Source organism: Leptonychotes weddellii, chromosome 6 (assembly GCF_054177405.1).
Source record: "Leptonychotes weddellii isolate Sample4059 chromosome 6, ASM5417740v2, whole genome shotgun sequence".
Lineage (NCBI taxonomy): Eukaryota > Metazoa > Chordata > Mammalia > Carnivora > Phocidae > Leptonychotes > Leptonychotes weddellii.
The window spans coordinates 92,236,787-92,251,610 of NC_138374.1; the positions used below are offsets into that span (position 1 = coordinate 92,236,787).

General features: G+C 46.5%; 1 protein-coding gene and 1 long non-coding RNA gene across 2 annotated transcripts in view; one reads left to right on the plus strand and one right to left on the minus strand.

Moving 5' to 3' along the window:
• LOC145722290 (uncharacterized) overlaps positions 1-2,240 on the plus strand; it is a 44,543-nt gene extending 42,303 nt beyond the window's left edge. Inside the window, exon 3 of the long non-coding RNA XR_014146434.1 lies at positions 891-2,240. This is a non-coding gene — a long non-coding RNA (uncharacterized LOC145722290). The remainder of the gene's footprint in view (positions 1-890) is intronic.
• Positions 1-14,824, minus strand: part of TNR (tenascin R) — a 399,529-nt gene that overhangs the window by 41,221 nt on the left and 343,484 nt on the right. Inside the window, exons 10-14 of the mRNA XM_081824643.1 lie at positions 6,230-6,319; positions 4,884-5,147; positions 4,013-4,282; positions 2,792-2,911; positions 1,737-1,883 (exon numbers count right to left, since the gene is read on the minus strand). Of these exons, the coding sequence (XP_081680769.1) occupies positions 1,737-1,883; positions 2,792-2,911; positions 4,013-4,282; positions 4,884-5,147; positions 6,230-6,319 (891 nt within the window). The remainder of the gene's footprint in view (positions 1-1,736; positions 1,884-2,791; positions 2,912-4,012; positions 4,283-4,883; positions 5,148-6,229; positions 6,320-14,824) is intronic.

Sequence of the window (14,824 nt, forward strand, 5' to 3'; positions counted from 1 at the left end):
TTTTAGAAATGGATGCTATTACAATAGTTTAGGTATCAACTCAACCTAAGTGTCATGTAATTTACTCCTGGGGACCAAGAGGTGCTGTTGATCTGGCCCTGTTTTCTAACTTAAGGTTTCTATTGTTTACTTATGTTACTTATTTGGAAGCAACAACTGTGAAATATTTTTTTAAATTTTAATATCTGAATTTTATATGTAATCTGTGTCTTTAACAAATTCTTCAAATGCAACCATATGAAAAGAGACAAAGAAGAAAATCTTCGGAGACTAATTAGCTTGATCTCGCTGAGATTAACTTTGAGACCCTGAAGGAGTGCTCATTTCCCAAAGTTGTAAAGTCATAAACCTCACATTAAAACAACAACAAAAGAAGACATTTCTGTGGGCAATCTGTTTATTGGGAGTTGCCACAATAGCTCTGTCTGAACCTGAAGGAGGGTGGTTTGGGTTGGTACACTGCTGAATATCCGCTTTACAGATACTTGCTGCTTATGACCAAGAACCCAAGGAATGAGATGTTTTTGACCCAAGTTGCTGCTTTCTTTTACCTTAGGGGATAGGAGGCTCTTGAAATCCATCTTACAGTCCTCAAAGAGAAAAAGTCTAATTTTTTTACCATGAATTTCTAAGACTTTCAGGAAGGTGAGAGGGGGCTTCTTTTGATTCATTGGGCATCACTTTGGGTCAATATTTCTTGATTCCTTAATGGTCACAGATAATTTGATGGAAAGGAAAGATTGGACCAAAAACATGGCTGGATTATGTGTAGTTACAGACCTGGAAGGAGACTAGGGAAGATAAGAATATCCTGTGGTGTTTTTTAGAAGAATAATTTTTTAGGTTCTGAAATGTTCTGAAGGCATGTTTCTTTGGCCATTACTTTACAGATGTTTCTGGGCCTGTGAGAGCATCTACAAAAGTGGTGAGGAATTCCAAGTTACCTTTTCCTCATTCAGGAAATGCCTTTCTCTGAGGAAATTAAGCAGCCTCAAGAAATTCTGGTGTTCTCCTAACGAGGCAAGCTGGATATTTCCCATGTGCTATGGGAATGATAGCTTAACTGGGAGGTTAGGTCTGGGGTCAGAAAACTTTGGCTGTCCCCTCTGGTGCCTTCTATAACAAGTCTTTCCTAGTTCTGCATGGTGGGCTGACTCAGGGACCAGAGCAAGAGGAGAAATAGAGCTGCTGCAGGAGCCCTGTCCCCAGGCCCATCCAAGGCGCTCATTTTCCAAAGGAAGGCCTCCACCTTTTGAGCTTAAAGCAATAACAAATGCAGCCACTTGGTGGCTTCTGGCCAGGATGAAGAATTTCAGGAACCCAAGGGTTTTTACTGGAATAATAACCCTTTCCTTCTCTGAGGTAAAATTTACTTGACTGAGTCTTTTAAAAAATTAGATGAGATGATTCAGATGTCTGTTCTGGAATTCACTTCCATAATGTGTCTTTGAAAGGTCACTTTTCCTATTGAAAATTCCATGAAAATTTCTGACCTAAACCAATAAGACTCTTAGAAGAGGCTTACTCTCTAAACTCCCGGTATTAGAGGGCAATACCAGAGGGGAGAGAAATCACAAATTGCTTTGCATGACACAGTGAGTGAATGGAATGGAGCTTCTGAGCTCAGAATCTGTGTCCTCTTTATTAGGAGAACAACTCCACTGTTTGCCTCTTCTGTCTGTTGCAGGTCCTCAACCAGGATCCTGACTTGGCTCATGACAGGAGGACATGCCTACCTGTGTGAATGAGGGTACAGATGCGCTCACTCTCCTCCCTGCCCCGCACGCTGTTGAGACTGATTTCATATTCGGTGGCTGGATATAGCTTGGTGATGGTGAATTCTGTCACTGTGTTGGGGACCACTGAGCTGTCCAGCCGTCCCACTAAGGAAGAGAAGAAGCCACTGTTAAAGTTCAGCAGATCCTTCATCAACACAGCTCATGGTATAATCTACATAGAAGCTTCTGGCAGTACTTTGTCATGAAACATAGATGGGTGCAAGGCCCAGCACTCAGTGGGGAAGGAGAAATGGTTCATAGACTGGGAATGTTGGAGCTTGAAGAGACCTTGCATGCTGGTCCTACCCCCTCATTTTATAGGTTCCTTGGATCATAGAAAAAAAGGTGGCTAGGTGGTTTTCTAACACACTGGTCTTAAGGCAGTCGAGAGGTCATGGCTACAGAGTGGTCCATGCAGCCCAGAGAGAGTAGTCTGGAAAACTATGCAACTACCTCCCTGGAAGTGGGCATGCCCTCTACTTTAACAATGTGGCATGCACCAACAGGAACTGGCAGGAAGCAGGGGATGTCTGGGCCAACTTTTTCTGACTCATAACTTGGCTGGAGTGGCAGAAATAGGACCACCATCACTGTGGTCTTCTCTAAGGCTTCATCTGGCCCAGCTGAGTCTTTAGACATCCCCCAGGATTCTAGTCTTGGACTTCACTCTCTCAAAAAAGTGAATGTGACCCTGGCTTTTGGCAGAATTCTTTAGGGTTCTTCGTTACTTACTACACTGCCTAGATAAGGTGACAAGTTATCATGGTTCACTCTGCTGATGGAAGGCTTGCTTTCTGGGTGAATACAGTTAAGCCTTTTGTGAGAGGAGTTGGCAAGTTAAGGGTTTCTTTGCTGCTCCTCCTGAAACCACTCTTATTGTGATGGAACATGTTACAGAGAGGAGGAGAATGCAAGCGAGGGGTGATATCCTCTGGGATATGTAGTTCTTCCATAAAAATCTTCACCTAGCTCCAAATCCCATCCATTTGTGAGAAATCAAATAACTTTATTACCTTGTGTTGGCCGATAGGATACTCGGTAGTAATCAAAAGATGAAACAGGAGGGCTCCAGGAGACCATAACTGAGTCTTTGGTCACATTGCTAATTGTGATGTCTTTGGGGGGATCAATTCCTATAAGGACCCAGGTAGTTGTGGGAAAAAGACAGAAAGCACAGTGTGAAAAAGCAATTCCTATCCTTGGTTTCATGTGGACCAAGAGCTAATAGTGTTGCAGAGGCAGACAAGATCTCTATACTAGAGCATCCTTAAAGCCGTGCTCAGGCCAAAGTTTCACATGAAACCTCAGAGTTATTGGCTAAAACCATGTTCATGGGGAATATTTTAACAACATGAAGTCACGTTGGCAAGCTCTGTGCTGTGCAACAACTATTACCTGTGTGTGAATGTCAACTGGGAACCTTCCTTTAAGTTCATATGTTTTGCTTTGAACTGGGAGTAACATGGCCGTTTTCTCTGGAACAACTTCTCTTGGACAAACCCAACTATTTCTCTTATTTTTTTTAGCAGCCACCTACGGTTCAATTTGGAAAAACTGCCTATTGAGTCTAGAGGGATTTCAGAGCACAAGTCCAGAACAAATCCACTTTCTTAAATTACATTTCATCTGTACTGGATAGTTCATTTTTTTGACTACTGGGGGATCCCAGGGTTGAAACCAACTAGTGCTTCATCCACTTGTCCAGTTTGTAAGTTCTTGTTAGTATGTAGGAAACCAGAGAAATACACATGTCCTCACCCACATGCACACTTATATCTGGGATTGTATTTGAGAATGATGAGACAAGAATGATCCAGTTCATCTTAGGGTGCCTGTGTTTTCTAAACAACATGCAAATCAACCCCATTTTCTGAGTCTCAGGTTCACACACGGTTGCATGCTGGTCCCATATAATTTTGAGGAAGCATCATTTGTATGAGTGACCCTACTGAGCAGTCAAGAGATTGGGTTTCCTCTTGGAGGCCAGCTCTCTTCATGCTGGTAGTGTCAGAACCTCTGGACCAATGCATTCAAACCCTGGCCTCCTCAAGACATTGAGTCCATCCTACCTTCCAAAAGGAAGTTTCCCATCTTATACATTTTGTGCAACCCTCACTAGCCAAGTGAGGCAGTCCCCTACTCCTTGGGGATTTCTCTTTGTAAATTTCATTGACTTATTAGAGACCTCTGTAGGAACTCTCTTCACCACCTGCTGTCAAGTCCTCCAGCCTCACCTGTGGTGATGGAGCCCACGATGGGCTCAGAGGTCACCGTGCCGTGGACTGCTACCAGGTTCACAATGTACTCAGTGGCCGGCTGCAGACCCATCAGGACAGTATGCCTCTTGGTAGCATCCAGGGAGACCTCTGTCATCTCTTCTTCTTTATCCCGAGGGCTGTAGTTCAGAATGAGTCTGTCTGCTGGAGGGGATGGGTCACTCCAGGTTATGTTTACACTGGAGGAGGTCACGTGAGAAAAGTGCAAATGGGAGATGGGGCGGAAGCCTGCAAAGCAGAGGAGATGATGGTTCTGAAACATATGTGAGGTGTGGGACCCTGGGCTAGAAGAGCCAACTGACTGAAACAATCTGTTTTCCTTGTAAACTAGGACTACACCTTCACTTGCTGACTCACAGCTTCCACCTTCTCACTCTCCAGTCCTGTCTACTCTCTTTTCTCTAGGCCACATACTGAAAAATGAATGCCCTCAGCAGGGTAAAACCTCTGTGAGTTATTCATAATACTCACCCAGGATTTAAAATCTTTATCCTGGGAGAAATTTAACATGATTGCATGGATCCTCTGAATGCCCACTGATTTAGTGCAGGCAGGGGAAGATGAACAGAATCAACCCCTTTGTCCAGGCTGTAGAAAACCAGATACAAATTTTCTGGCATGTAAGTAGCCTTGCTCATCCCTCCTCCTTATTTCCAACCATTCCATCTTGATATATTTATTAATTTCTCCTCTATCTCTTCTTTCTCTACCCACATTCCTCCTTCTCTAAACAAAATGGGGTATTCAAAGAGTGGGTTGCCTAGATGACCTTCTTGTACTAAGATCCATTAATCCCTGAACCCATCTGGGATTTCTGCTATCCTGGTACCTGTGAAGGCATCCACGGTGGACTCGAAGCTTTGCTGCCGACCCCTCTCAGCAGTGATTGAAATGATGTACTCTGCTCCAGGCTCTAGATCTGTCAGTGTGTATGAGGTCCTGTCCTTGGGCACAGTGACTTCTGAGGCGATCCCAGAGGAAGGGGTAAAGGTAATTCGGTAGTGATCAATGGGGCCGCTGGCCTTGGTCCAGATGAGGGAGATGGAAGTTTCCGAGGAGGCTGTCACCATAAGGTCTCGGGGACTGTCAAGTTCTGTGGATCAACATAAGTGGCCTATTTTACACAAGTTCCATAGATCGGCCAGTATTTATTGGAATTGGACCTCCCTGTGGATTTCTAAGCCCTCAACAGGCCTGCTGACCACGATGATTAGCTTGTCATTGCTGACAATTATCTCACATTTTTTTAAGCACCTTCCCCTTGAAAGATGGCCAAAGGCATGGTATAAAGATGGACAATTTGCATAAAGGCATTAGTAGGTCCAACACCACTAGAATACATCCACCTCTGGGACAAAGCTGGCTGCTGATTGTCAAGCTCTCTATACTCATTTTTCTCCCAGCCTTTTTCAGCAAGCCAACCAGGGTAAAATAGGAGCCACCATTAAGTAGGGATATGCCATCCCTGGCAACAGTAGCTATCCCTGTTCCTAAGGCCATTTTGACTGACCTGGCCATGGGTGTACAAGTTTGAGAACTCCTGGGGACCCATGTCCTTGTGGTTCTCTAGAGAGGTTGTCTATACTAGAACAAGCCTTGGGACAGGGATTGGTTCAAAATCCCCAGCTCAGTCCAGGCTGCCTGTACCTAAGGTACTAGAGTGACTTTGAAATTTACCCAGAATTTGGAAGCAAATCTGCTGGATCCAGAATAACAAGGGTCTCAGGTGGACTTTTCCATTGTCCTTAGATTTAATGGGTTGTTTCCAAATCTAAACCTTTATCCTTGCGGCCTTTCTGAGGGCTTCTGTTATGCATGGTGAGGGACATCACATTCTGCCTGTTCTGGGGTGGTCTAGAAAGAAATAGGACCTGTTATGACACTAACCGATTTGGAATTTTCCACCTCTGTGGGCAGGCAGCCCTTCAGACCATGGAAGATGTGCATAGATCTGTGGGGAAGAGAGGGAGACTATCCTGCATGTTGATGTCAGAGGTTAGGCACAGAGATCAGAGATCCACAGGTAGACGTTGTTTCTAGGCTGATAACTGTCATCCAGGGACCTGTTCATTAAGGGGCATTGCCTTCTGACCAAGCCTTGCCAGGATAAGCCTCCATGGCTTCTTAGGCCTACAGAGTATCCTGGTCTTCTTCTGCACCAATCCTCCTACTCACCAGTCCTGGCATTCATGGTGGCTGGTACACTTTGCTGTGAGTTCATGACAGCAGATATTCCAACTCCATACTCAGTGCCAGGCACCAGATCTGTCAGTAGATGCAGAAGCAAACATTATTCCATGTGTGTGTCAGTGGTGGGGAAGGCAGAAAGGAGGGAGGCAAATGAGCTTAGATTCCTGTTCTTATCTTATGTTCAGTCCTTCCTGAATCTCCTCCTAATTTTACCTAGTACCAAATCCCAGTTTCACCACTTAGGAAATCCAAACCAAGTCAACAGGATGAATTGCTCAGTGCAGAGCTTCCTCCTTGCTGCTGACCTTGGGAAGGCAGTGAGGCTGCCCTTGTCGGTGACTTTCAGAAATGTGCTCTCCTGTGGAAGGTCTCCCCGTGTTACTTAAAGTCTCAGGTTGGCTACAACTGGTGAAGGGAGTCCTTGTATAAGCTGTGAATTGAAGGATTGTGTGGACATGGGCCTTTAAAGCATTTCTTGAACATTGTGTGTGAACATCAACTGCACCTTTTAAGGGACTGAAACGATATGGGGACTCCAGGATCCCTTCTAGGGAGCAACACTGGATGGACTTTCTGAGCACAGGCTATCAGGCCTTTAATGTAGGAGCAGGCAGAAGCCCTGTGGCTGTGGGCTCTCCACCAAGGTTGGTAATTCAGATCCCAGGGTATTTGAAGTTATGGACTCAATCTTAGGATGACCTCTGGGGACTGCGGCAGATGGAAAAGATGCAAAAACTGTCCAACTAAAAGATTCTTTGGGGAAATCCTTTGGGGGTTTAATACAAAGAATCACTGGGAGCCTCCCAGGATATCTGTAATTATTGGGGCTGTTTCCCTACCCTCTCCCACATTCATTTTCAGACTAACTGGCTTGACCAGCATATTAATTTCCTATTGCTGCTGTAACAAATTACCACAATTTAGTGGCTTAAAACAACATAAGTCTATTATTGTGCAGTTCAGCATTCAGCAGGTCTGAAGTCTAAATGGTTCAGCAGGGTCGCAGCCTCTGGATGCTCTGGGGGAGAAATCATTTCTTTGCCTTTCCCAGCCTCTAGAGGCTTCCTGCATCCCTTGGCTTGTGGTTCCTTAATCCATCTTCAAAGCCAAAGCATAGCATTTTCAAGCCTGTTTATCTCTCCAGCCTCTGTGTTCGTTGCCCCACCTTCTACTCTGAGTGATCTTCCTGTATCCATCTTTTTTTTTTTTTTTTAAGATTTTATTTGTCAGACACAGAGAGAGAGACAGAAAGAGCACAAGCCGGGGGAGCGACAGGCAGAGGGAGAAGCAGGATCCCACTGAGTAAGAAGCCCAAGGCAGGACTCAATCCCAAGACTTTGGGATCATGACCTGAGCCGAAGGCAGACACTTAACAACTGAGCCCTTCTTCTTACATTGGCTCCACCTGGTTAACTTTTTTTTTTTTTTTAAGATTTTTATTTATTTGACAGAGAGAGACACAGCGAGAGAGGGAACACAAGCAGGGGGAGTGGGAGAGGGAGAAGCGGGCCTCCTGCTGAGCAGGGAGCCTGATGCGGGGCTTGATCCCAGGACCCTGGGATCATGACCTGAGCCGAAGGCAGGCGCTTAACGACTGAGCCACCCAGGTGCCCCTCCACCTGGTTAACTTAATCTCATCTCCAAATTCCTTTTTGCCATGTAAGATGACGGAGTCATGTGTTCCTGGGATTAGAACGTGGACATCTTTGGAGACCATTATTCTAGCATCAAACAAGCATCAAATTTGCCCTTGTTTACTAGAAGTGGGACTATAGAAAAATACAAGATCAAATCATTACCTTTGGGGTCCCCCATGATGAGTCTGAGTGCTTCTGGTAGGCATTTATGGGAGGGGGGCTCTGTGTGGGCCCACAAGAGCCCTGGCTTGATGATCATGCTATTCTGCATTTATATAACATATGTTCTTTTCAAAATACCTGAATGTGCTTTGACCCTCACCACAACCTGAGGAAGGTGGGATGGGGAGTCTTTTCTCCACCTGCATTAGTTTTTTGTGGCTGCCATGACAAATGATGACAACAGTGTGGCTTAAAACAACAGAAATTTATTCTCCCCCAGTTCTAGAGTCTAGAGCGCCCAAATCAAGGTGTTGGTGGGCAGGGATCCTTCCAGAGGCTCTAAGGGGGAGCATCTTTCCTTTCCTCTTCCAGCTTTTGGTGGTCACCGGCCATCCTGGGCTTCCCTCACTTGTAGCTGCATCACTCCAGGCTCTGCCTCTGTTGTCTCATGGTGTCTTAGTCAGCTCAGGCTGCTGCCACCAATGGCCATAGACTGGGTGGCTTAAACCACATTTATTTCCCACAGTTCTGGAGACTGCGAAGTCCAAGATCAAGGCACCAACAGATTTGACATCGGGTGAGACCTCACTTTCTGGTTCATAGATGGCTATCTTCTTGCTGTATTCCCACACAGTGGAAAGAACAAGAGAACTCTCTGGGGTCTCTCTTTTATAAGGGCACCAATCCCATTCATGAGGGTTGCTTGCTCATGACTTAATCATCTCCCAAAGACCCTATCAGCTAATATCACATTGGGAATGAGGTTTCCAACATATGAATTTTGGGGTGACACATTCAGTCTGTAACCTATGGCATTCTCCCTGTGTGTCTGTGTCTTCTCCCCATCTTATGAAGACACTGGTCACATTGCATTTAGGGCCCACCTTAATCTGTTTTGACCTCTTTTTAATTTGATTTCATCTGTAAAGACCCTGTTTCAAATAAGGTCACATTCACAGGTTCCAGTTGGACATGAATTTGGAGGGGGGCACTATTCAAACCAGTACACCATCATATTATAAAAAGAAACTAAGGCAAAGGTTCAGGGCTTTTGGGGGGAATGGAATGTTCCACCCTGCCCCCAATGTCATCGCTTTCCCTGAGCAGCTGTGACTTCCCCTGGATCCCTGAGGTAATAGGAATGATTTTGACAGGAAATGCATCGAGCAAACTTTCCTTAACAAACGGCTTTTTATATTTTAAAGATTTATCTATTTATTTTAGAGAGAGAGTGTGTGTGGGGAGGGGCAGAAGGAGAGGGAGAGGGAGCATCTTAAGCAGACTCCCTGCTGAGCACAGAGTCTGACGTGGGGCTCAATCTCAGAACCCTGACCTTGAGATCACGACCTGAGCTGAAACCAAGAGTCGGATGCTTGACTGACTGCACTCCCCCACCTTGTGCCCCACAAATGAATGGCTTGGTTTAATGAAGGGGAATGCTGCATGATAGCCAGAGGGTTCTGTACCCCCCTCCTCAGTATAGCTTTAGTACAGTCGATGCAATAAATCCCCCCATGCTTGAGTATGGCAGAATCACCAGGCCTTACTGACCAGGCTCTCTTGAAGGAGTGCATTAGAACCAAGAACCAGCCCTCTTTTCTCTTTCTCAAACCAGCTCCATCCACTTCTCAACCCTTCTTTCTTTCTCTAAAATGTCAACACCAGTGGAGGTCAAGTTTGAAGTTTGACAGACTTTGAGGTCTGCTGTGCTTACGTTCACAGTCAGGCTCGGCCACTTTCTACTGGTGTTAACTTTGATACTTGATATCTTTGAGCTTTAGTTTCTGTAGAATGGGAAGAGCAATGGTGTGTATCTCGGAGGGTCATCATGAGGATGAAATGAAGTACAGTGCCTGGCCCGTCCTGATAGTAGCCAGTATCATTATTATCTTGCTCAGAAGACTATTCCAAGATCTTGAGTCCTTTTTTGTGTGCCCCAGGCAGGTCCAAGCTGGTCCTCGGCACACCTGTCATCAGTTTGCTGAGGCTTACCCTTTGGCTCTGATGAAACCAGTGATTCAGGGAGTCTGCCTGTCAGTGAGGAGCCGGCCCCCTGGCTGGGTGGAGTACCTGTCACTAGATTGAGTGGGTGGTTGTAACGCCCCCAGAGCCATTCCAAGCACACATTTATCTCTGTCAATATGTTCGGCGAGCCCCAGGTACATCCTTGGTTGGAGAAATTAGATTACCTTTGGGACATAACTACTTTTTTTAGGCATCTGATTGAAACCTTCAATTGCCTGTAATGAAGTAGAAATTCTCTGACGTAGATGAAGGGTGACAGATTGAGGGAATAAGACAGAAATTATATGTTGCCAAACGGACTAACATGTAATGTTTTCATCTGGGTTTCTTATTTATGAAGCTTAAATGAAATGTTCAATAATTTACAATGGAATCTTCTTTTCCCAGAAAACGGCAGAGCAGAATTTCAAGTACTCTTGTCCCAGGCTTTCTGTCTAGGGGATGGGAAAGTGGGACTCGTTTATGGGTTCCTGCCTGCTACTTCCCTTTGATTTTCTGTAGCTTTCTTCCTGTGCTACAAGTGAATTGTTGTTCTCTGCTAGCAGGTAAAATATAGTTCTGCTGGAAAAGAAAATATGTATCGGAGGCACATCCAGCACACTTATACATCAGCATTCTGTGGACTCCTAGGGACTTCTCACTTTTTAAAGACCCCATTGCTCTCCATCAATGCTCCCTTTATCTTTCCATCCACCTTCTGAAAGTGGTGGCATATGAATGGCTCTGTTGCCTTGCTTCATAATAGCTCAGAAAATTCATCCCATAGGAAACCACCACTCTCCATGCCTTATAGAACTTCCTTTGTTCAGCTTGGAGGCTGATGCTTTTCTCAACTCTTTCATGGCACACCCATTCTTCTCTGAACTCCCAAAGCACGCAGTTCATTCACTCACCAAACGTTATTGAGGACTTCCTTTGTGCTGGGTGAGCTGAATGGATATCACCCTTACCCTTCCCTTAATGACATAAAAAGAAATCTGTACTGAAGGAGGAAATTATTTATTGAGTACCCACAATATGCCAAGCACTGAGCTGCATGCCGTAGGTAATGTAGAAGAATAATGAGGAAGAAAGGGAGGGAAGAAAGGAGGGATAAAAATTGAAGGCAATTTTTTTGAGTGTCTGATGGTCAAGAGTCCTAATATTAGCTATAGTTTCTTAGAGATTGTACCTATTATCTCGTTTAATTCCCCTGCAGCTCTGCTGGGCGGGCATTACTGATGAACAAACAGAGGCTCGGAGAAGTCCATTCCTTGACTGAGGTCGTGAGGCTAATAGACAATAAAACTGGCTTTGGAACTCAAGTCCTTTGTTTTTTTCTGAACTATCATAGCATTGTCCCTGTCCCTAAGAATCTTACAGGCTCGTGGAGTGGAGGGGAGTGGAGTAGCAGATTGGAATTTGAGGAATTTGGCACTACACCATGGCTTGCTAGCTAAGGAAAGGGATGAGATCAGCATGGGCGGTAGTGGCCAGGGGAAGCTTTCTAAAGAAATGACTCGAGTTGAACCTTGAGAGCTAGCCAAGATTAGGAAAGGTAGAGGGAAGAAGATATGGAATGCTCTGGTGGGCAGGATGGGGCATGGGAGCAGGAAGAGATTAATTAGAGCTGAAGAACAACAGGAATGAGCAAATTCTTCCCTGCACTGCAAGGACCGTGGGCGATGACAGTAGAATGACTCACTTCCCCCTGTTTAGGAGACTTATTCTTCTAGCTTCCTGCTGCTGGCAGGGAAGTCGTGGGGGAAAGCAGGCCCAAGCAGCTGAGATTGCTCCCTCTTGCCAGCAAAAAAACATGAATAAGACCCCTGGGATCTGCAGGCTTGGTTGGGTTCAAGTGGACCCATAGAAATAGGGACCTTTCCATCTCCAAATCCCTGGGCTCGTCTCCCGAGAACTGTGAACCTCCAGTCTTCCAAACTGGGGTGAGGGTTGGTGCATTTATAGGACACGTGCTCTCAAAGGGAGGGGCAACCTGAAGACCCTCTGTGCCCAAAGAGTTTGTAGTCCATCTCTCAGTTTTTACAGCAATCATGTTATTATACTGTTACTTTAGTTTTCATGTCGGTCTCCTCTCTAGACTCTTAGGTCTTGGGTCAAGGGGTTTGATTATTTTAATATAATTCAGTGAGTAGCATAGTGAAAGGAATATATGACGCACGGAAGCAGTGTAGCCAGGGTGCTGGGACCATTGGGAAGACTTACGAGGGGATGTCTCATCTGGGTTTTGAAGGATCAGAGGTATTTAGGTAGAGAAAGGGCATTACAGGCGGAAGGAATAATAGATGCAAAGGGGGATCTGGTAAAATAATTCATGAAAACCAGGGAGCTAATGTAGGGCCCCTGATAGCAGAAGTTCCAGCAGTAGAATTTTGGCACATAGATGGGAAATATTTGGAGACAACAGAAGATCTTCTGAGAACCCCTGAAATCACACCAGATGGGCAACAATCTACTTTTTAATATAATGGGGGTCTAAGCTCCCAGGCTCCCCATCCTTATTTTTCTAGGTGATGGTAGATGCTTCTCCAGGGTTACCTGAATGAATCAGGCTTTGGAGGCCATCTACCTGCTTTTTGAGTGTGCTGTCTTTAAGGACTGGCCCCACAAACCTATATTAAAATAATAATAATAATACTAAGGAACATTCTTCAATACAAGTCTCTTGTTGCGAATGAGATTAATGAGAAACATGGCTCATCACCTCCTGTCCTACAGGAACATGCCATCTCTGGGTCTTCATTGTAAACAAGCACTTTCTGCTGAAGAAGCCAAAGCTGGAGATGAAAAATTCCCACCTGGTTTTCTCCTGGTTCCCTGGCCCCAGTCCTTTAACACAAATAAGGGGACAGACGCCCTATGCGCCAGCTCTGTGAGGAGGAGGGATGTGGAGGCTTCTGCCCTTTCTCTTCTCTCTTCTTGGGTCTCTGCGGCCCACTCTCCACTTTCTGGCCCCTGAAAGGTGGCACCTTGTTCAGAGGGCGCCTTACCAGAGTGGCCACTTGGGGTCGCTGTGACTTCACCTGAAGGAGGCTGAGCACAGTCTGGCCAGGGCCACAGGCCCATTGCCAGACTCCTCCTACTCCTCCTCAGAAGAGCCTCAGGGAGTTGAAGGTCTGGCACTTGGTCTGGTGTTTGTGCCCTGGCACATCAGGGAGTGCAGACAGGGTGAAGTGAACATCAAGTGCCTTGGTCAGCACTGGTTTGCCAGCTGGACTTCCCTGGGAGGCTCAGATTTCTTCATGGAAAATTCTCCTGTGGACAAGCTCATCTACCTTTGCACCTGGAGGAACCCACCTTCTCACCCCTAGATCCTCATTTAAGCCCCAGGAGAAAATGTGGGTTTGGGCAGAGGCTTCTGTTCCAAGTCCCCGGCAAAATCAGTGGCCTTGAAAGTGATCCCTCACGTGCCCGACTTGCAGTGTCAGCCCTGTGCGTATGTGTGAATGTGTGCCTGTGTGTGTGAGTGTCATGTGTGTCTGGCTGTGGGTCTTTGTTTTCTTGCAATCCTGTGTTGTACTGTGATGTCTGTGGGAATCTTCAAGGGTTTCCTAAGCCTGGTGGATGATTTATCTGATTGGCAGCCTGTGGCCTGGGGATGGAGTTAGTCACGAGGCGGAGAGGGGCAGCTGGGTGGGAAGTGCCGTCAGGAGGCTCATAGGCGGACACCCCAGGGGGTTGCTCAGGGCTGTGATGAACTGGCTCTGGGGGGCTGGGTTAGAGCCCATGCTCACATACTCATGGGGACCAGCTCCTTTGACCTTGCTCTTGGTCACAGGGCTCCTCAAGTGTGGGCACCCGTTCATGGGGGGGCACCAGGCAAGAACGTGGAGATAGCTGAGGACAAGCCCATTTTCCCTCTTGGCAAAGCACTCCAGCTGCAGGCCTTTCTGAGGACAGATAGAGAGGGGTCACCTCAGACACAGAGCAGTGTTTCTCATTTGCATGGGTCCGAGGCAGGGCTTTTTGACCAAATTCCAGTCAAGAAATGAGAATCTCCTTCTTTCCTCAGTGTCCCCCACATCTCCCCCCCTTCCACTCAGAGTTTTCTACAGGATGTGTTATTTTCCACTGCTACCCAGAAAACAGTCGTGGTGCCCGTCCCTGGTTAAGTGCTACCCGTTCGAACCTCAAGATCCCTTGATGCGCCCATAAAATATCTAACACTCAGGACCCCTCTGGGACTCCAGGTCTGGTACACAGGCCGAGCACACATCATCCCAGGGGAGAGGCTGAGCCTAAAAAAGTTATCATTAAGGACACAGAAGCCACTGGAGCAGAGGAAAAAAAATCATTGCAGACACTGAGTCTGTGGTTCAGAACCAAATTCATACTCCCGAGGGAATTCTCTGGGCATTGACTGGAGAGAATAATGGAAGAGAAATGCTTGGCATTTTGTGCCTTAGCCTGTCCTCTGTGCTGCCCAGGAGGAGGGATGTGAGGGGGGTACGCCCTGCCGGGGGCTGCGTGCTGCGAGCCCTCTGCCTGACTCAGAGGCGCAGAGAGTCTGCGAGGGCTGGAGGCCCACGGCGGAGGGGAAACGGTGGCTGTGAAGATGAGGGCTTCTTCGGGGAGCAGCAAGTACAGACGCCACAGGACGGCGGGGCTTAGAGCCAGCCGAGACAGGAATGGGAGTGTGAACTTGTCCTGGGCAGAGGCCAGGTTGCCGAGCATCCAGTCTGAGCTTAGTGGGGATTCGAAACCAGAGACGGTCAAATGGCTGTCGGATGTTCTCCAGGAACCAGTCTCCATGCAG